This window comes from Argopecten irradians, chromosome 2 (genome assembly GCF_041381155.1).
Source record: "Argopecten irradians isolate NY chromosome 2, Ai_NY, whole genome shotgun sequence".
Taxonomy (NCBI): domain Eukaryota; kingdom Metazoa; phylum Mollusca; class Bivalvia; order Pectinida; family Pectinidae; genus Argopecten; species Argopecten irradians.
The window spans coordinates 60,851,005-60,875,088 of NC_091135.1; the positions used below are offsets into that span (position 1 = coordinate 60,851,005).

General features: G+C 34.3%; 1 protein-coding gene across 1 annotated transcript; it reads right to left on the reverse strand.

Annotated features, from left to right (window-relative positions):
• Positions 1–167: 167 nt before the first annotated feature.
• On the reverse strand, positions 168–9,654 carry LOC138316144 (ribonuclease P protein subunit p40-like). Its single transcript, XM_069257668.1, has 8 exons — positions 9,529–9,654; positions 6,657–6,814; positions 5,488–5,537; positions 3,649–3,744; positions 1,946–2,071; positions 1,017–1,218; positions 602–736; positions 168–377 (listed from the first exon to the last, which is right to left on the reverse strand). Exons 1-8 carry the CDS (start codon positions 9,649–9,651, stop codon positions 185–187), a joined length of 1,083 nt encoding a protein of 360 aa, XP_069113769.1. The 5' UTR covers positions 9,652–9,654; the 3' UTR covers positions 168–184.
• Positions 9,655–24,084: the final 14,430 nt, after the last annotated feature.

The following is a 24,084-nucleotide window of genomic DNA, read 5'->3' on the forward strand; positions in this document are numbered from 1 at the left end:
TTGTCATAGTCAGGTAAATGTATAATTTAAAGTTTACCCGAAATAAAAACTGATATTCAGATATGTCATTCTGTTTGCCAATCTACACTTGTAGCAATAATGTATAGGTACACTGTAAGCTATGTGCTTTTTGAAAAAAATTAAATAAAGAAATATTTGAGATTAAAACAACTCAACAGTTTATTTATATTACGACATCGTAGAAAGAGAAAGCTCTATAGCACCAGTACTGCTGCCTGGGGAATAGCAGTATAGTGTAAATGTTATCACCGCCGGTGAGGAAACCATGCTCCTTAGTTTCCCATGATACTGGGGAGTCGACAAAACCATGAACTGTCAGGCAGGCCCAAGGCACCTTCGTCTTCTGTATGTGATTTCTAGAAAATAAAAAGGCAAAAATTGCAATTGAAATGGAATTGATTGTCACTTAATTCAGTAATTGTATCTGCTTTGAAATTGGGACATTGTCACATGTAAATTATCAGTAACAATAAGCCAAAAAGTAACTGCAGAGCAAGAAACATTTTACGAATAATTTTTTTCATGTATAACAGCAATGAAAATAGCAGACAGTGTATCTGGCTAAGATTGATATCAGTACCTGAGTTCCTCCAAAACCCTATGTATGGTGGTGGGGGAAAAGAAGCCTTTGTACTGGACGTAGAGGGAAGCCTCAGCTTGGCGTGTTGGTCCTGGATATGTGTAGGTGGTGGTGTAGTTATCTGGCCCACCAGTACTGTCAATTAACACAATTCTCTTGTATAGCATATCCAGTCACCCCTTGTTAATTTGGCAGCTTGTAATCTGAGTAATGGTATTTGAATACTTGTACTTGAATACATAGTCATAATTTTGGTTGGAACCTCTTTGAAGACATGATGCACTTTATTTATGTATGCCAAACAGAGTAAAAGATAGCAAAGTGTAAATCCTACACCTAAAACTCAGAAGGAGTTATGGCCCTTAGTCTTACACAAAGCTTCGATTCAGCTAAATAAAGATCGTAGATAACTTACAGACACGAGTTAACAGCTATGCCTCCCAGCCACTCATACATGTCGTCCTGGTCATACTCTGAGCTGTCTGAATTCTCTGCATCTAACACAGGCACCTGTAGATGTTTCAACAGTCTCTGTTGACATTGTACATCTGTCTCTACACATTTATGACCTTTCATCTGAAAGTACTTCTGTAGTGAACTGGGGCACAGGGCATCATCTGGTGGAGACAAAGTGATTAATTGTTATTGAATTATTTGTGATCAAACAATTTATAAACAATGCTATTAAGCATTATCTATATTGCACCTTGATAATGACTGAGCCGATGAAAATATATTACCATATTCATTTTAAGCATTTTAGGGAATAACAAAGACAATGGTAGAATATTATGTTTTATTATACCTCACTTTCATTTAGAATGTTCTGATTGGATTAAACTTTATCTCCCCGGAATAGGGAGGCGAGGGAAATAACCCCAGGGAAATAACCCCTTGGAAGCTCCGCACATGACTGGAAGTGGACGTCGTCTGCAACGTCAACCAACAATGGTGACGCTGTTGCTTATGTTTTACAGTCCGACAAATTTAGCAACGTTGTTGGGAAACATCTTTATGAGTTCTTTAACCAGAGATTTAGATAGTTTGTTGATATTGAATATAACAAATTTAGGAATTCATTTGAATTTTGTTCGATATAATAAAAATTAATTTTAAAAAAATTATGTCCCTATGTGTCGGGATACATCTAGAATTGTCTCCCTGGAAAGAGTTATTTTTTTCTCAGGCTTCGCCCTTAAGAAAATAACTCTTTCAAAGGAGACAATTCTAGATGTATATCCCTCCACAAAGGGCCACAATTATATTATGTACAAGTAAACTAAAGTTTTGATTTTAATGAAATAGCAGAGACAATGGATATTATGTTTTGTACAGGTAAAGTACCATTAGGATACCACGTCATCATTACGTCAAATTTTATGTCAAGCCGATCTCGCAGACACCGAAACACTCTTTGATACTTCTTCTTCTCTGGTCGAAAGCATTTTTCTAGGAGATTGATGGTTACCACTGAGAAAGAAATAATCAATGAGTTAGGTTTAAAGGATATATAGCAATACTAACTGAAATACAATTTGCTTTAACTTCAATATCAAGCTCAGCTAGTAGAGAGATCAACCATCTCTTTATCTTGAGTGATTGAGATTTGGACCAGTCAATGCATGAAAAATAGTCTTCAAAATGATACTTCATAATAAAAACTTAATGTCAGACTTCTGATAAACAATTTGAACAGATAGAATCCTCGCTGTTAAAATCTGCTCTAGCTACCAGCTTGTTATATTGAGTATTAGCAAGACATCACATACCGTATATACTTAGTATAAGCTTGAGGTCTCTGCTCCACCCCAAACAGAGATAGAGTGAATTAATATAAGTTACTTATGAGCCTTGTGACACTGATTCTACTTGTTGGAATTAACGTTACATGGAAATGATACTTAGAGTCTAACAACTGTATAATTGTTATCATGCTGTTAACAAAGTTTCTTATCTAACAAGGACATAGTCATTCTGATCCCCCGCCAATGGAGATATCAAAGCTGAAGTAAGTTTGATTGTGGAGACTTATGTGTATGAAAAAAACCAGGAAAAGGGAAGTTGAGCTAAAGAAAGATGGAGTATAATTCAAGTAGAGCGGGGCTGCAATTGTTGAATCAGGTATACAGCCTTGACATTTATATTAGACTATATACACAAAGATGGGTGGAGTTTTGCAAAGTAACATTTACCATTTACCATGATATTTTCAGCAATGTTTCCATGGTAACGGAAAAAGTGCAAAAAATGAAAACCTAAAAATAGCAAAAGGTACTACTAGACCATAAACAGAAAGTGTCTATGAAGTTTTGTGGAAATATCTCTGCTGGTTTTAGAGTTATGCTCCGGAAATGAACCTGCTACAAAAATATGATATTTTCAGCAAAGTTTCTATGGTTACAGAAAAAAGCACAAAAAGTGAAAACCTAAAAATAGCAAAAGGCACTACTAGACCATAAGAACAATGTGTCTATGAAGTTTCATAGAAATATCTCTGCTGGTTTTAGAGTTGTGCTCCGGAAACGATTCTTACACAAAAATCTGCCATTTTCAGCAATGTTTCCATGGTTACAGAAAAAAGTCCAAAAAGTGAAAACCTTAAAATAGCAAAAGGCACTACTAGACCATAAGATCAATGTGTCTATGAAGTTTCGAAAACCTTAAAATAGCAAAAGGCACTACTAGACCATAAGATCAATGTGTCTATGAAGTTTCGTGGAAATATCTCTTCTGGTTTTAGAGTTATGCTCTGGAAACGAACCTGGTACAAAAATATGATATTTTCAGCAATGTTTCCATGGTTACAGAAAAAATGCTAAAAAAGAAAACCTGAAAATAGCAAAGGGCACTACTAGACCATAAGACCAATGTGTGTATGAAGTTTCGTGGAAATATCTCTACTGGTTTTAGAGTTATGCTCCAGAAACAATTCGTACGGACGGACAGACGGACGGACGGAACCCATTTGTATATCCCCCGCCAACTTCGTTGGGCGGGGGATAACAACATATCAGATTATTTGAGACATTAAATCCTGATGTTATTACCAAATTTATCTGGATTCTTATGAGGAAATTCTGCAGGCTTTCCTTCCAATCCCAAATACTGATACGTGTCTTTAGTCAAGTGCAGAATGAGCTGACCTGGAAATCACACAGATACGTATACATACCAGTTTTAGCCTGCAAATGTTAGAAATGGTAAGTAACCTTATCTGTGTGAGTAAAAAAGTCATGGAGATTTACATATATTATAATCTATCACTTTATCAATTTAACATTGAATCAAAAGAGCTTCATTATGTATTATCTAGTCTACAATGTGCTTAAAATTTATCTAATGCTCTGAAGTATCTAAATGAGCAATATAATCATATAAAATATATTTAAAGGTTGAATTGCAATAATTTTTTGGCCTATCTGTTACAATATATAGACCGAAAACAGAAAACCGAAGTGCACCCTAGTTCTGAGGATATAAAATAGAGTGCACTTCGGTTTTCTGTTTATACACTGAAAAACCAAACAATCATCACATTCAATACTTATAATTTATTTTTATTAACTAAAAGGAGAGACAAGCTGACAAAAAATATGATTTAATTACAAAAAGAATATTTTTCTATGGCACAATTAAACCTGACTCTAAACCCTCCTATGCAAATTGCCATAAAAAGTTTACCTTCTCATCATTTTGATGTTTTCAACTTGTTAAACCTCACCTCCATACCATTTTTCATTATTCTTTATTTAATTGTGCAATTGAGGAAAACTGGTTGGAAATATTAGTTATGAGAGGTTGTAGTGGATGGTTCAACTAGAGATCTCAGATGATCTACATCTGTCAATGGAAAGAGGAATCTTTTCTCTGCTTTTCAAACTTTTTCAAGCATACTACATATAAAATATGAGACAAATCGCTTCAGTTCTTTCCGAGAAATAGCAGTAACAAACTTCAATTTGTAAAAATCCAAGATGTCGGCCTATCGACCATCTTGTACACCGATCGGTCCTAAAATGCAATTTGCACAACTACAATCATAGGGTAATCTACATACCAGATTTAAGAGAGATCTCTTCAGTACTTTCTGAGAAATAGCGGTAACAAACTTCAACTACCAAAATCCAAGATGGTGGCCTGTCAGCCATCTTGTTGACCGATCGGTCCCAAAATGTAATATCCACAACTAGGGCCCTAGGGGAGCCTACATATGAAATTTTAGATAGTTCCCTTCAGTACTTTATGAGAAATAGCAGTAGCAAACTTCCAACTACCAAAATCCAAGATGGCTGCCTGTCAGCCATCTTGTTGACCGATAGGTCCCAAAATGTAATATGAACAAAAAGGGCCCTAGGGGAACCTACATATGAAATTTGAGACAAATCCTTTCATTACTTTCTGAGAAATAGCGGTAACAATCTTTAACTATCAAAATCCAAATTGGCTGCCTGGCAACCATCTTGTTGACTGATCAGTCCCAAAATGCAATATGCACAAATAGGGCCCTAGAGGAACCTATATATGAGATTTGAAAAAGATCCCTTTAGAACTTTCTGAAAAATAGCGGTAACAAAAATTGTTAATAGACAGATGGAAGGACGGGCGGACAACGGACCACTGACAAAAAGCGATTTGAATAGCCCACCATCTGATGATTGTGGGCTAAAAATCAACAAATTAAAGGATAATGTCTATTTGTGGGGACTTATAGTTATTTGTTTATGACGTCATCAAAATTTGTTTTATTTTTCAACCAATCAAATAGACAATATAATTTAAACAATAAAAGAATCATGCTTATAAGATAATAAAGAAGAAAATAACCTTAAGTATATGCAGTGAATGACAAAAACATATCAACCTTAATTGAATATAAGTTCACTCACCTGTAGGTAAAATAGCCAAACAATTGTCAACATCAATTGTCAAAGTAACCGTTCAACATCAATACGAGTTTTATGTGACATCAGACACAGGCGACCTGTCAGAAATATACAGAATTGATAATGTTCACATAATGTCACAAAGTCACTGCAATGTACTCAGTGACCATAGTAGTCATTGAACAATCACATCTAATAAATGCATAAGTCTTCATCGTTTGTCAGAAATGTTTGCATTTAAAATATTGCCATTTTTCATATTTTTTCTGCAAGAAGCAATAGCTAGAGCACAGCCTTACACAAACTCTACATTTACTGGGACTATACAGATACATCTATAAAATAAATATGAAAAGTTTGTTGTAAGGACGCGCTCTATGATTTCTGGATGAAAACTTAGCAAAATGGGCCAAAAATTATAAAATTTTCAAATTTAAAAGATGTATATCTCAGGTGGTAACCATGGCATCTTCACCTACAACCATATGTATCAAGGATGTACTCATTATTTGAAATTCAACAATTTAATATAAACATGTAGTTGAAGTTTGTTACCGATATTTCTCAGAAAGTACTTAAGGGATCTCTTAAGTACTTTCTGAGAAATATCGGTAACAAACTTCAACCACCAAAATCCAAAATGGCTGTCTGGCGGCCATCTTGTTGATCGATCGGTCCCAAAATGCAATTTGCGCAATCAGGGTTCTAGGGGAATATACATATGAAATTTGAAAAAGATCCCTGCAGTCCTTTTTGAGAAATAGTGGTAGCAAGAAATGTTAATGGACGGAAGGAAGGACGGAATGACGTAAGGATGGTAGGACGGACGGACCACGGATGAAAAGCGATTTAAAAAGCCCATCATCTAATAATGGTGGACTAAAAAGGGGGAGTACTCAAATATTTCTTGGATACAGTACTTGAAGCATGTAATGTTCCCTTCAAATGCATGTGAAACGAAAAAACGCAAATGAAAAAAAGAAGAATGAAGAAACACTTTTCTCTAATGAAAAACGCAAGCTATCGAAGAAAAACGCAAACAAAAAACATAAAATGAAATACGTAAACGGGAAAAAAAAGCCAAAAATTGAAGAGATTTTACCTTAAGCAAATTTTTTTTTATTCAATATAGGCTCAAATATAATTTACAAACAAATTAATAGAAACAAAATGTAACAAAGCATATACCTGTTTTAATGAATGCTCCAATCAAATCCATATCAATCAATTCTATGACTGAAAGTCCATGTATAGTGAAAGACTTCTCCTCCATACAAAGATCTTGGATGTCATTTGGTATGGCCTTAGTATCTGGCAGTGTTAATCCAACCTGCAAAAATAATTCACAGCTAACAATATTGTGTAACATACCAGGCGGGGGTTCTAACAGAGATATACTTGGGTCCCAGCTGTTATAAATCACAAACTACACTACAGCAGCCAATATATACAAATAATAATGCTTAATACCAGTAACACTATACAAAGTCCTATGTACAATACATGAAAACAAATGGCAGAGTACCTCTCTGTACTACAACACTTTAGCTGAAGGGAGACAACCCCTATACAAAATCGGAGCGCAACACCCCAAGTGCTGATAAATATGTACGCAAAACAAACCACCGCACAGTAGCAACTATACACTACAACTGCCTGTTGCCAAATGTATAGTCTGACAGGGGTTCAGAGCCTGCTGGTTGCGATCGTGTTGCCAATACTAACTCTACTGTAACCAGGCCTACTCACAACCAGCCTTGGTCGTGAGTGTTCAGGACTACTAACTAGTGGTCGTGAGACCTATATGACATCACAGTACGGCTGCCTGTCGCCTCGCCAAAGATTATGTACAAGACACTGACACATGTACGGATCAAACATAGCTTCCGACTACCATAATACGACTATCCACCACCGAGCTAAAGCTCGGGCCTGCTGCTTGTTACAATAGCCAGGTATCTCAAGACCTATATGTCATGAGCACTCGATCACAACTAGTAGTCATTGTCGCGAGTACCTCGCGACCGATAGTCAACAGTCAACACCACAAACTACACACTAGCCATAGCTGAGAGCTATGCTAGGAATGATCCACTGGGTATGACACTGATCAAGGCAAGGTTTCTGCAGGCACATCTGTCTCTCAATGCCGATACCTACTGGAGAGTGTGACTCGATGTTAACCGGTCGATGACCAGAACAAAGAGTAAGAATTTTCTCAGCTCGCTTCCTTTTATAGTACTGGAGGAAGGAGCGCACCTAGCAGCAAACAAAGAAACTAAAATCACACTGAGTCATTGAAACGCTTACAAGATATACAACAACACTAAAGCGTCTGGAAACACATACGTTACGCATGTGACGCTGCGGTAAGGCCTATTTTTGCCACAATTGCTATTATTCACAGTACTGGTCACACTGTTTTCCAGCCGTTGTAAGTCGTTGACTTGTAAGGCTGATCTATATTTGGTTTCATCCTTGATCCTCTTCTTATTGCGCAACGAGGTGACATTTTACATTATTTATATTTTAAAATCACTATTGGTCATTGGTTATGTTTTCATGAGCAAACATGTTGTAACATTAGGTGCAAGAGTATACATAGTGTGCAGCCAAAGGAAGTCTCTGTAGGTCATTTGTTTTCTCCTGAGCTGTCTGTAGCTTGGATGTAGGGTGGCTATTACGTCAGTGGTAGTAACCTGTGGAGTATTGAGGATGCCATTACACTAATAATATTATTAGATATCGAAAATGTGAAATTTCTGATGTGCATTTAGACATGATGTAATGATCAAAAGTGTCTCATTGTGCTATGTATATTGTTGGAGTAAATTACTGAATTAACTTGTAAATATCATAGTTGTTAAAATCGTCTGTCAATATCAAAGGTAACGTTACCTGTGCGTTCCATTTGCAGATTTGTACCAGTTTTTATTGATACGAATCTGCTGTATCTCAAATGGAACGCGCCGTACCAGCAGAACTGTACCGGTACAAGTGGTTCGTTTTCAGAAGCGTACCACTTGGATATCAGATGGCAGACTAGAGATTTTTCATTTGTGGTCGAAATGTTTTCTTTGCTGAAAACAAGACAGAGGTTATTTATATCTGATAAAATTATAAGAGTGCAGCTCTCTGCACAGCCAACGGCTGCGTAGAGCGAAGCTCTACTAACCATAATACGTGTGTGAGCATATAGATTCCAATACATTCCAGTACCCCTTGGACTTTGAAATTGTGTCCCGCGGGAAAAATCTCGCGCCTCCATGTAGGCAGCCATGTTTTAATTCTCGTTATCAGCACGACGAGATTTGAAATTTCTATACTAGACTAAATATGTTATCAGTATACGCTTTAAAATTACTTTAAGTAGTTTTAATTTACACATATACAAGAACAACGCAATAAATGTACTGGTCCAATATATACTGTGTATGTTCTCAAGCGCACGGCACCATCAGCACTCAGCAGTGACGTCACAAAACCTGACGCCAAAGATGACGGCACAGATTCGCAAGTAGTTTTGATAGCATCGCATGTTGCCAAATTTTCTCTGCATCTGATCAGAACAAGATTGAACTATTTTATTAGGATTATTTTGAATTCTTTCTAACTATCGATAGTATGTGCATGTCAGTGAAATATTTTATTGTTAATCTCGTAGAAAAATATAGACAATATGATGTTATAATCTTTTACATGTAACTGCGCTCTTCTGAGAATTTGTCTTAAATTCATATTATGGATTATTTATTTCAATGATTTTCTAAACTATTTAAGAATTATTTTTATATCCATTTTGTTGTACTAAATTGATACGGCACCGCCAAATGGAACGCGTTTGGATTTTTCCATGATGGCAGCACCCATAAGAATGACACGCTTCGAATATATAAACCAAGTGTTTTCGGTGTTTAGTACAACTGGTACGAATCCGCAAATGGAACGCACGGCATATTTCACAGTGCGGGTTGTTTTGTGCAAGCTGTCGACACAAAAACAAAACAGATGCAATGCTTTATGAAAACATATGAAAACACTTACAGAAAAATTGAAGTAATGATTCAAGATGACTTCTTTATGTTTAGATTTAGGGTTCAGAAACGAAGAAGTCTCAAATATCCTCTTCCCGAGGTTTTCACGTTTCGATAACATGGGCGCCGCCATGACACTTTTGTATAAATTAAAAACCGGAGACGAATCCGGAGATCACCATGTAAAATCTTTAATATAAGGCAATACACTGTTTAATAAAATTAACAAAATAAATACGAATAGTATCATTATTATTATTATTATATTAATGAATTAAATATATAAAAACAGATAATACTAAATGTACAAAATATTTTTTTCATTCATAATAATTAAATAATTAATTTTGTGTTTGACATGTTTTTTAATCAAAATAATTAAGATTTGCATACTGTTTTTTGTTAACTCTACTGTAGGCCTACAGTATAAAATTACATTTCTGCAATATGATGGTATTTTGGCTGATTTCAGGTTTATAACCAGTAGGTCTAGTACTCCGGTACTAGATTGTATTTTTGTGAAACAGTTTATTTTCTACCAATTTTAATGATAAAAATTGTTTACACATGTGATGAAAAGTTGAATTTTTATGAAAATGGCTTTGAATTTATAAACCCGTGATAAATTCCGGATTTTTTTTAAATATCTCCATTTTCCAGCTTTCGGCACCACTCAACAGGGGAGTGGCATCAAACAGCTGAGCTGTCCCTCACTGGGACCGGGCTGACTGGGACCGGCGCTGGTGGGGGCCCATAAAGATAGATAACTCGTCTATGATTAGAGCAATACTATTTTGTATACGGGTGCTGTATACAGATATTATACACATGTGTTAAAATATATCGAGGTTAACCTGATTTTTAAAATAAATGATTTAGTGCATATTGATTTTTTTTTTTTTATTTTTTTTTTATTTTTGAAGAGATTTTACATGGGTACAAAAAGCATTTACATATGATATTCAATATTCATTATTTAAATCGTAATATTCATTTATAAACTTTGAACTTCTCTAATACTGTAAACCAAGTTATTTACAAGGGCTGCTAGATATAATGCACTCTCAAGGTGAAAAAACCAAGTTTACTCTCTCTGTAGATATGTATATATGCATTATATATATTAATTAGTTATTATGTGTTTTCACATATATATAATACTCGACTGGATTATATCAAATCTGAAAAGAGGAAAAAACATATTTGCCGTGTAGATAACGTGGTTTACAGTACCAGGTATTCCATATACAATATGATAGTAATTTTCTTGAGTTTTAATTGAAAGATTAATGACAGAAATTTGCAAGTTGCACCCTTTTAGAAAAGCAAAAGAAGAGATTAAGTAAAAAAGAAGAATAGTAGAAAGAACTGAGAGAGGAAGAAGTGGCAATGGACTGACAAGGCTCATTATTCTCAATGAGATTTATAAAATCATATGTAAAAAGATTAGATACCACGCCAAGATCATGCAAAAAGGAAATTAAAGTATATTAAGAGAAAAAGTTTAAAAAGTGACATTATTCTAAAAAACTTTCCCATTTTCTCCACTCATTGACAAATTTCATAATATGTGTTTCACCCTTGGTTGTTGCAATATATTTTTCAGTCCTGTACATATCCTTCAAAAGACTTTTAAACGCATTCATTGATAAACCAATTTGGAGACATCTAGCACTATAACTATACTGCTTTAGTACTGAAATGACAACATTATCTGTAGAATTTTTACAATTAGAGAGTCCAAAAATGAAAGATTCCTTATTAAACGAAAATGGAATTAAAAGCATCTCTAATATGGATTCAAAATTTGATAGGAATAACTGAACAATTTCACAGTCCCATAATGTATGAACTATAGTCTCAATTTCAGTTTTACACTGATGACAGTAAGGAGTGTCTACAAGGCCTATTGTAAAGAGATATGAATTTGTGGTTAAAATATACTGATTAATTCTAAACTGAAGCCACTGCAATTTTGTGCTTCTGGTACTGATAAAAGGAATAATGTATTTTTGTCTCCATTTTTGATTGTCAAAACCAAAAATATCATCCCATTTTTTTCTTCCTGTAGCAACAGTAGTATTCTGGCAAAGTGCCTTATAAAAATCACTTGCTCCTTTTTTATGCTTAACAAATACTTCTAAGTTTTTTGGGATGAAAGGGTAATTTAAAATCCTATTGGAAATTTCATCTGATGAGAAAGTTTTTTTAATGGCATTGATTACACCTTGATATGTAAGAAAATCTGTATGCATATTAAATTTCTGATTAAACTCATATAGACTGTAAAACACAACATTTTCACTATTTTTTATCATATCATTCAGGACTTATGAAAACATCTTTCCAAAACAGGTTTTTACAGTTTTGTTGACATTTTGAAATATAATCACTACCACAATGCGCTAATATGTTTTCATTACCAAACCTTTTAAAGTACAAGCTCCATTTTCCCTCTGATGTGTACAACCTACGTATCCATGTTAGTTTCAGGGAGTCAATAAAGGATTCTAAATGAATCATTTTAAGTCCACCCTCATGAAAACTTTTAATAGTTATATCTCTTTTTATTTTCTCAGATTTACCATTCCATAAAAAGTTATAGAGTTCTGTATTCATTTTTTTTTAAATAGGCTATCCGGATTTGGCAATGCTATGAATAGGTGATTAAATTGAGATATCAGAAGAGATTTGATAATATATATTTTGCCAACAGGTGTGAGATTTCTTCTCTTCCAGGTATTTATCAAAGATTTAAGTTTAACTATTTTTTTTTTATCACAGTTTAGTCTGGGGATTCTGTGTAAATCAACACTGAAGTCTATACCTAAAACTGTAAATTTTGTTATACCCCATTGCAAATTCCATTCTGGGAAATATATATCATCACTATATTTTTTACTACCAATCCACACAACTTGTGTTTTGTTTTTGTTTATTTTAATTCAGACCAGATATTTTTGCAAAGTTATTAAACTCGTTCACAGATTCCTTCAAAGACCGTGTAAAAGAAGGGAAGTATCATTCGCATATTGGAAAAGAACTATTGGAATACTCTCTATATTTATACCTTTGATATTCTTATTCTTTCTAATTCTAATCGCAAGTATTTCGACACATAAAATAAATATATGGGGAGCAATAGGGTCACCCTGACGACAGCCTCTTTTGACTTCAAAGAAGTTTGAAAGATCTCCACCTTGATTTATATAAGAAAGTGCATATTGATATTATGTATTTTATATTTTGTAGCTTTACCTGAATGTTAAAGATAGTTGTTTCTATTTTCTTGCATTTTCATCAACGTTCCCGCTGACTGATATACATGCATGTACCAATGTATGTTTTCAAATTAATTAACAATTGACTCCGTCCTTTTTTGTTCTTGTTGTTTTTAACTCTAACGAGAAAAAAAATAGATTTTTTTTTTAAACTGTGGCAAAATTGTTTTAAATAAAGAAATCATTTTAAACTTATGTACATATTTTAAACACTTTTAAATACATGCAGACAAAGTCTCAGCTCTAACATTTCAATAAGTTATTTTTTATTTAATTCTTATATGGTATATGACATTTGTAATGTTAAAGTACTCTAAAATGATATTTCTTTATTCAAAGCTTGTGCCAATTATCTGTAAGGTTCTAGTAATATTGTATCACTTAAAATTGATATTTGGTTCATCGTTAATTTGACCTATTGCTACGTTTACAAGTATAATCCACTTCACTTTTTGTATGTAAAAATGTAAAATTGCTTATATATATATATTTTATATATATATATATATATATAAAGTTAAAAAAAAGTTCTTTGTACATACAAGTATACCATATATTTCTTCAAGAAAAAAACCTTCATGACAAAGGTATTTCGCCTTTGTCACGAAGGTGTTTTTCTTGAAGAAATATATATATATATATATCCTTCTTTTTTGTTTACGTTTCTTGTACATTGCTTATCCACTTTTATTTGTTTTCTTCTTTGTCTTGTTAGATTTTGTAACCATGTACATGTATGTCTGAGATATATATGAACGATTAAAGGGAGGCAAATGATGTCAAAAAATCAAGAATAAAAGAAAATTAAAAATTGTAATAAAAATATATCAAAATTCTCAGTTAGTTTGGTTTATAATTAGGTAAACCACCTATCACGGCATATATCTCGGGCAAATATTGCTACAAGGTCAAGACATAATGTTGAGGAAAATTGTTTTAAGCGATATAAAACACAACGGTCCTAGCCAGCACCGGGCCCAGTCAGCTGCGGTCCTGGTGAGCGCCAGCTCAGCTGTTTGACACGTGCACTGTTGCACCACCGTCTTTTTCGGTACATCGGAATTAGCTACACTCGAAGCGACAGCACAAAACATCGATAATTAAATCAATGTTTTTAGCTATATAAAATTAATACTGCTTGTCATTTCCTGGGTAGGTGTTTCACAAACTATTCTAGATTCGTTAAAGGTATAAACTATGTAAACTGAATGAGCCACTATAAAATTAATAGACAATATGCATGGTGTACATGGCGTGTACTTTCGGCGAGATGTTGAAATCTGAAAATAGTTTCCTTTTACAAATGTATTGCAAATATTCGGCCTGTCTGATCTTAAATGTATATTAGCAATATGTATAATTGCTATACTATTGTAATTAGACCAATATAACAACATTATGTGTACTATACATGCCATAAGCCCCCTCTCTTCGAGAGCTAAAAATGGAAACTATTAAAGGGACAATTCAGTAAGGCTAATTCGTTACATAACCACGAAGCAAAATATGACATTAATGTATTGTTCTACAGTCCTTATGAAACATATGACTAGAAATAGCGACAAATTCCACAACATTGTTAAGTATTTTGATTAATACCATTGAAATTCCAGATCGTTGATCAACACGATTAAGCAGATACAACATGTACGCTGTTCCCTTACCCGAGTCAAAGTCACGCACGTTAAACAAATGCAATACATAACCACTGAGGAGTTGATGAAATTATTTTTAGACAAGAACATGCATCTAATAATGTTACCACAACTGTAAGAGCGATTTGAGTATTTCTAGACAAAAAATGCTTTACTACACAGGCAAGGGTCAGGGTTCGGCATACAAGGCTATGTGTAATGGTGATTGAACATTTCACATACATTTGACTGCAGTGGGCTTTTCTGACATGTATCACAGTAAAACCAACTAATCTAATTTCCATTAGAACTGGTTTGTTTCCGAAATATGTGCAAGTTTTAATGAAGTCTTAGAGCGAATTGTCCCTTTAATGATATGGTATTGGTAATAGTGATGCTTTTGCAGCGGGATTGGACTGGTCGATCATCGGTCACCAGGTAGCTCAGTCAGTAGAGCACTCGGCTAGTTTTCGGAGGGTCCCAGGTTCGAATTCCGGTCTGGCTGCTACATTTTCTCCTCTCCTGTTACAAAATTGGCGCCCAACTAAATAATCCACGGTGGTGGTGTTTGGAAGGGTCTCGTATGTCTTCGAGGGCGACGACTTCGAGAAAGGAGGGAGCAGTGTAGTGGGATTGGACTGGGACGATCATCGGTCACCAGGTAGCTCAGTTGGTAGAACACTCGGCTAGTTTTCGGAGGGTCCCGGGTGCGAATCTCGATCTGGCCGCTACATTAACACTTTGGACAGTCTTTCGAAACGATAGAAGACATTTACAAAGATTTTAACTTTAAATTATCCCCGAAACAAGGGATATTGCATGCAATTTGAATTCCTCCGTCCATTTGGCTGTTACATTTTTCTTAAATCCGCCCGTTATCAGTATAATTCAATTCATTTCAAAATATTTTATTGAGCATAAAAAGGATTGGATAACAGGCAGTGCCTAGTTATATTGAATATATATATTAAGTATTCGTGGCGCCCTCTATTTATCTTCCTGGTAACAGTTTATTACTTCCATTACGATCATTCAAATTCAAAACTATACACGTATATCCTTTGAATCCCCCGCTTGCGCTAGTATTGACGTCACCAAGTTCAATAAACGGAACAGCCATATCACCAACGTCTGAATATAGTTTAACACAAAACAGTTTGAAACAAGCGAACAAATGAAATTATGCGATGATATTTTTAATATGTATTAAATGTATGCTATTTTGTAAGTAAGATAATACTATTAGATTTCATAGACCGCCCTACTTTAGACGTAAGAATACATTGCATACATTGTCAGTGACGCGGCGGAAACGTTAAATATTCTTACGCTTGACCAGAATGGAGTTCATATAGGGATTGGATTTCGTTTTTATGTTAACCATGCTTGTATGGAGCAATTCCTCTAAGAATATATTCTATGGGGCGCGTCATATTGAATATATTCTTAGAGGAATTGCTCCATACAAGCATGGTTAACATAAAAACGAAATCCAATCCCTATATTTACACTCACACGACTTTTTATTTATATTTTATGCAATAAAATCGTCATTTGAAAGTGACGTAATTATTCAATAAAAGTCGGTCAAAAGTGGGAGGAGCTTACTCAATTGAACAGCGAATGATGACGCTTCACGTAAGGTAGAATTATTCATCCGCGACGACAAAAAAGTGCAATATTTTAATGTAAAATAAACATGACAAACAAAGTAAATTTCAGAGATAATTTTATTTAATCAGATCAGAACTTTAAATATATATTCAATTTTGCTAAAAGTAAATATATAGCGTAATAACATAAAGAATTTGTACACGGCCACATGTGCGAACTCGGTGACCGTTATTGTGCAGCGAGGCGAAGCTGACGCACGCTTACATACTTGAATTTGCCGAAGTTGTCAAAACACCTATTTTCAAGTAGCTTATATTTAATGTGTTTGAGATGTCGTCTGACTTGACGATATTATATCCTTGGGAGCCATGTGATTATATAATCTACGCTTAGATCCATATCGCCATCGATAGATGAAACAAATTCACTTGTGTTCGATGGATACAATGTACACTGTATTTGTGGTGACGCGTAACTGTCAACACGTGGATTATTAGCGGTGCATGTTTTATAATACACATGATTAAATTCTCAAAGAACAAAGACAAGAGGATATGTTTATAACTGACCGATCGTAGGACGAACATAGGCACAGAGGTAATGTTTACATTTGACACCCATCATTTTTAACAAAAATGAAAGCACTTCCCCCCTGTCGGGATATTTTTCCGTTTCTTTATACAATTGTTAATTTAACAATTGTTTGAATCATATATAAATATAAAACATGTATATATTGTTTACATTTTTCCAAAATTCTATGAAAAACAACAATATACACGTAATGTTGCGTCAAAATGTTAACAAAGCCATGTGTTTCTTTTTTTTTTTTTTAAGTAGTCCTTTTACGTTGCACAGAACATTTTCATACGCAAGTTCAAAGTTCAATGTTACCATGCAGTTATGGTAAACAAAATCGGCTAGTATTAGCGTATAGTGACCAAGCCTAGCAAGTGTAAATATAGCCTGATATTGCCTATCTCGTTTAACATAGATCGAACGAGAAACTGAAAGTCGAATGGAAATATAGTAGGATAATAAAATTATGTTAACTTATACACCAATAAAAGAGAATGCACTGTCGGTTTTGAATGTCAGGTTTTGGACAAACCAGGTAAAATACTGTAACGATTTCCGCCTCCGGTCCTCTTGTAGGGTCCCTTCGTCAGTATAACGAAAGTGGTATTCACAGACTACCTGGAATGTCACATACAAATTTCTTATCCTGGCGTCTCCGGAGTACAGCTGTCTTCTGGACTATGGGTTTCTCAGTTAGATTATAGTCTGAGTAGTAGTCATTATTGTAATATCAATGAATAACAAAGGCCAGTTTTTTTAAGTATAAATGTTATCATTAAGAAATCATAAGAGTTAACTTACAATATGCAATATACAATAAAATAGCAACCTCATGAAATCTCTGACTAGAATAAGTGAAGTTCAAAGAACAACTTTAACTTGCAACTAATATAAGAGTACGAGCCTCAATCCATCCACATATAAACTCACAATAAATATGAATTAACAGAGAACATAGAAACTATCTCTAGGGATAATCAATAATATAAGTAATATTGATCTTTGGCAAATAGCTAAAACTATAATCCCCAATAAAGAGAAAATTTATAATATTGGGAAATAATTACAGATAAATAGATTTATTAAGAGAGGATAGATTGCCGTTATCCCACGGTAGTGTTATCCCAAGTACCAAAGTTCGTTACTAGTTCTAATAACAATTCTATAATTCCACTAGTTAAAAATCACTATCATTAAATGTGATAACCTATCACTGGCCTATTATATAGGAGTAATAGTGCTATATAACGATATAAATGATACTGGCTTATATATAGATAGACAATAGACTTAATAAGTTTTAAGGCAACACGAATCGTGATGCAGATCCAATAAATAGCATGTATGTATATTACTAGTCCGCTAAACCTGCCTATATTATTAGGCTTTTTTATATTTTTTTTTTTTGCCTAATATATAGACTATATAGACTATTAGGCAAAAAAAAAATAAACAAAAAAGCCTAATAATATAGGCAGGTTTAGCGGACTAGTATATTACTAGTGATAACACCAAGTAATAACCATTATTACGTACATTTCGATTCAGTTGGGGTGAACCAGATTTCAGATTTTCAGATTTTATTTCACTCTCAGACATACAAGTATGTAACAGGAGGTCACTATACATAATATAAACATACAAGTATATTGGGCCTATAGCGCAACAGTGCATTACAATATGTATTAGTGATGTACATGCTCAATCAATAGTTTTTCAATTTTCTTCAAAAACTTACATATATTTGTCAGAACAGTAATGTTACATATAGTAAACAGCCCTTTCATTTTGATAACACTATGGTTTCTATAATAGTAACTTGGTATATACATTTCTCGTAAACGTTTCACCATTTCATTACTGCATTGAAACAAATAATGATATTCGTTTCCAATATCAGTAAAACATAGATTACAAGTTCTATTTACTTCAGGGGTCCCAGTCCATCTTCCAGTTTCTATAGGTAAGTGCATGTTCGAGGTTCTGAATTTTATGATGATTTGTCTATCTATTGGCTTTAGTTTCACAAGATACTTTTCAAATTCAAAATTGCTTTTAAAAATAGAATAAGTACGACCTCTTGATGAATTCTCTATATCATTAAACCATTTTTGTACAAATTGATCTTGTAATCTTTGTTTTACGATAGATTTCAAATATTCTCTATTATATGTACATACATTCTGGAAGTCCCATATATAATTCAAACCAGTTTCTTCAAAAATATTTTTAACATTTTGCATCCATTTGAATTCCATGATATTATTTGTTTGCAAGTTTAACATCAACTTATATATATTACTTGAAAGATTATCAGTAGTAATCAATTTATGCCAGAACATAATAATTCTGTTTTTAACCTCTATATAGTGAGGGAATCTCCCTAATTCACCATATACCATGTAATTACACGTACTTTTCCTAACGCCGAGTATACGTTTACAAAACTGTAAATGAAGCTTTTCAATAGCTGTAATATTTTCGTGACCCCATACTTCTACTGAGTACATCAATATTGGTAAAACAAGGGAATCATATACTTTTAACTGGAGATCAATAGGAAGAGGGATGTTTCTTATTTTCTTGTAAACAGCAAACATAGCTTTTCTTGACTGTTCCAACAGTTTCAATTTCGTTTTATGAAAACTCCCATTGTAATTCATCAATATTCCTAGATAAGAAAACGAATCTACAATTTCAATCTCTTTGTTAAATAATGTGAAATGAGGACGAGTTCGAGACTTCCTCTTTGAAAAAATAACAATTTTTGTCTTATTTGTGTTTAATTCAAGTTTCCAATTTTCACAATAAATTTCAAATTTATTTAAGGCTGACTGTAGATCGTTAGCTGATTCAGCCATTATAACTGTATCATCTGCATAAAGAATTACAAATAGTTTAATATACATTCCAATAGTATTACCTAAATCTTTTACATTCTTCAAACAGTTGACACCATGCTCTTCAAAAAAAGTTTCAATATCATTAAGAAAAATAGCAAATAAGAAGGGTGACAAATTTTCTCCTTGCTTTACACCGACGTTGCAAGTAAACATATCAGATACATCATTTCCATTTTTGACACAGGATTTTGTATTTTCATATAGATTAATAATTGCTTTAAACATTTTCCCTGTTATATTGCTTCTTTGAACTTTTTGCCATAAACCGAGTCTCCAAACTGAATCAAAAGCTTTTCTAAAATCAACAAACGAACAGAACAGTTTTTTACCAAGTGAGAAATAGATAGAAGTTAGAACATGTAGAATAAAAATATTATCAGTTGTAGAATGGTTTTTCCTGAATCCTGCCTGGGCAGAAGTTATCAAGTTTATTTCATCAGCCATTTTGTTTAGTCTACAATTTAATATGGATGTAAAAACTTTACCGAGACAAGAAACAAGACTTATTGCTCTATAATTATCTAGATTGTTAGGATCCCCTTTACGCTTATATATAGGTTTTATAACCCCTATCTTCCATGAGCTTGGAATGAAGCCCGTATCAAATATGATATTAAATATCTTACAATATAATGGCATAAGAATTTCTGCGGTGGATTTTAAGTATTCATTTAGAATTCCATCATGACCTGGAGCCTTATTATTACTTAAACCGGCAATAGAACAAGTTATTTCGTCCTCAGTAATTTCGTTATTTAATAAATCATCAAATATCCCATCAACAATTTCGCCATCAAAGCTATTATTAGAGTTATCTCCCTTGTTTAAATTTTTGAAATAATCATACAAATCTTCTATGGATTTATCAATAATATTTTGTTTACTAGTTCCGTCAATTTTATTGAGGATATTCCAAAATGTTCTGGGCTCTGATTTGGATACGTTTCGTAATTCCCTTTCCATTTTCTCTTGGTGAATTCTATAAAATTTATTCAGAGTTTTTCTGTATTCTTTACAAGTATTCTTAAGGGTAGTCTTGTTTGTCGAGGTTTTATCTTGATTATAACATCTTTTAGCCTGGTGAAATAAAATTCTTTTAAGATGACATTCATTAGTGAACCAAGGTTTATTTCTTTTTTTTTACATCTAATTGAATGGTGGGATGTTTTCTTTTCGCCAAAAATATGCTTCGCCGAATTTTTGAATAATATACCTAAATCATTTACAACATTGTCTATTTCAGAAGCGGTGACTAGCTCATTCGGCTTAACTACTAACCTGTCCAATTTTCCCATGATATCTTGAAGACTACCAAACGCATCTTCTTCGATATGGTTAACATAAGCCATTAATTTTTCATTATTCCATTTTATATAATTATTTGCTGAAGTATTCTCTATATCTTCTCTGTTTGTTCTAGCTATATCCATTTTGTTAGAGACGCAAAATTCAAGTCTACAGTGAACATCCGAAAATAAGGGGTCAAAATCAAATACTTCGAAGTTAGATATGTGCTTGAAACAATCAGATGAAAGTAGTAGATAGTCAATCACGCTAGTTTCGTTACATGTAACTTTTCCAATAAATCTGTCTTTCCCAATCCGACCATTAGCAATGAATATATTATTATTTTTACAAAACTCTAGAAGTTTATATCCAAAACTATAAGTTCTTCCTTTACACTGACTTGTTCTCTGTAACGAAATACCAGCATCACTTAGATTTTGTAGATCATAAAAGTATTTATAGAGTTCATCATTAGAATTGATATCTAAAACATCAATAAGAGTATCATCAGGCTGTATATAATCATTATTACATTGTGTTTTGGCATTAAAGTCACCAACAAAAGCAAATTTACAATTATCGTCAGCAATATCAATCATTTCGTTTTCAATTTCTTCAAAACAATCGGCTGATGAATATTTCGAGTTTTCAGGAGGAATGTAAACACAGCCTAAAAGTATATCAAAATCCTTATTAGTTAATGTTTTAGGCAATCTCATCCACTGTATAAAATCAGATGGAGTTTGGTGGAATTGTAAATGAGTTTTCAACTCTTCTTTATATATAATAAGAATGCCACCCGATTTTCTTTTCACCTCTTTAGACCTGTTTTTACAGAAATATCCATAGCCATGTGGTAAATCTAATACATCAAATTCATCCAATTTACTTTCGGCAAAAATCAATATGTCGTACGATTGGATAAGTAAATCAAATTCTGGTGATCTCAGTTTTGATGATACACCACATACATTAACAAATGTAACTTTAATTGATTTATTCGGACAATGTCCCGGTGTTTCATCGTCAGAGTCACTGTATAGTTCCTCCTCGCACCCTTAGCGGTATCTATCAGGGGTGGAGTCAAAACGCCCTCGCTTGCGGGGACGTCGTCGATTTGGCGTGCCGAATGCGTGGAATGGTGGAGTAGCATTACGTTGGGTACCTTGGGCATAGTTTCCTGTGGGTTGTGGTGTCTGATGGCCTTGTTCGTCGTAGGGTTGTCCATCTACATATAGGATATCGCGCACAATTTTGGCCCTGTGCCCCTCTGTGCGGAGCTGGCGTAGTTTGGGATAAAGGCTACGACGCGCCTGCTCAATTTCCTCAGGAAATTGTCGGTTGATTCTGTACGGCTTTCCGCGGAGCTTTCTGGCATTTTGTAGGACATGCTCTAGGTCTGCTCGGTAAATAAATTTCGCTATTATCGGCCTAGGACCTCTTCTCGATTCTCTACCGAATCTATGAACATTAGCAAACTGGGGGGATTCATAAATGCCGAGTTGCTCGTCGAGGAATTGTCGTATGACGTCATATGTATTCTCCCAGTTCTGCTCATTAATGCCAGAAAAGATCAGATTGTATTTCATAGATCGACATCTCAGGTCCGTAAGTTGTTCTGTAATCTCATCGTTTTTCTCCGTCAAATCAGCTAAAAAATGTTCTTTTTCAGTTTTGTATTTGTCTAGGTCTTGTTGTAATTGTTTCACCATGGATTCTAATTTTCTTGTATGTTCTTGTAAGTTTTTAACGTTTTGTTCACCTTTTTGACATTGTTCGGTCACGCCATCGAAGATGTTACTCAATCCCTTAAGATTATTGTCAAATTCGGAGAAACGTACGTTTAGTTGACCGGTTTCATTTTCAAGGGAGGTCACTCTTCCCGACAATTTGGACACTGATTCACATACGGTATCTATACGTTTGATGGCAATGTCAAAATAATCAAGTTTGGAGCTGATGGAATTATTCATTTTTATTATCAACTTATGCAAAGTTTCAAGAGTAATGGGTTCATTCTCAGACTCACAGTCGTATAACGTAGCCCTGCTTTCAGCTAATACATCAGACAGTTTATCATGCTGGTCTGCCATGTTTACATATGTGGTTCACTCGCGTACACAGACAGGTAAGGCACGGGTATTCACAGGTGACATACGCGTATATAGTGTTCATTCATGCGGCAATGCGTAATGGCAGTAGTTGAGTACCTTCAGTAGACCGTGACGAATCGCCGATCGTATAGTCTCCTTACAGCATTGGACGAAATTCACCTGTAAGTCTATTTATAGTAACAGTTTGGATTATAATTTGTTAATAAACACACATCTCAAAAAACTACTTTTCAAGTTGACAAACTTCAGCAAAGTCACTCCAAATAATACCAAACAGTTCCGATAACGAACTCATGGGAAAATATTGATACTCATCTCGTTACTTCATCGATAATCTCCATCTCTGTCAGAGCAATATCAAACGTGTCGGTGAACTGGGCGCCGCCATGTTTTTAAACCCGATGCCGGTCGAATGACTACTGGCTGCCCAGCGCATGAAACCCGGTATTTATACCCAAAAGCTGTCAGTGACAGACACGCGGCTGTCAGTGACAACCCAGTGACAGCCCGAAGCTGTCATTTGGAAGCCGCTGGCAACCGGAAGCTGTCATCGTAACCATGTTACGCCAAGAAACTAACAATCCTTACAACTATTAATATAGTTCCTAATGAAATACTAAAATCATTAACTTAGATAATTTATACAATAACTATAACATATTTCTAACTCAATAATGATCCGGAAATCATACAAAATCTAGAAGAGCCGGATACGACTCTAAATTTACTAGTTTGGCTCAAACGCCGGTCGACCTTCACCGTCATAGTTGACAATGACAACACATTCAACTAGGGCGAAACAAGCTCCAAACCTACAGAAATAAACTGTAAGTACATAAATTACTGTTGCGCTTATACTTATAACATAAAAAGCATACTTAATATGTAGTGTGGATCTTATAACACATCGTTATAGTACTAAAACTTACATTAGAAAACCTCCGAGTAACATGGACGACTCTGGACAATCGTATAACCTACGAACTTGAGTAAGACTCGTATTAATTCTAATACAGTTTTGCACTTCTTATCTTCTAACATGGTGAAATAATAATTATCATCACTAATAAACAACCTATAGACAATATCCCACAGAGGCATTAATTACTCCAATGTAAAATGCAATGCTCAAAGCAATGAGCTGATCTTTACAG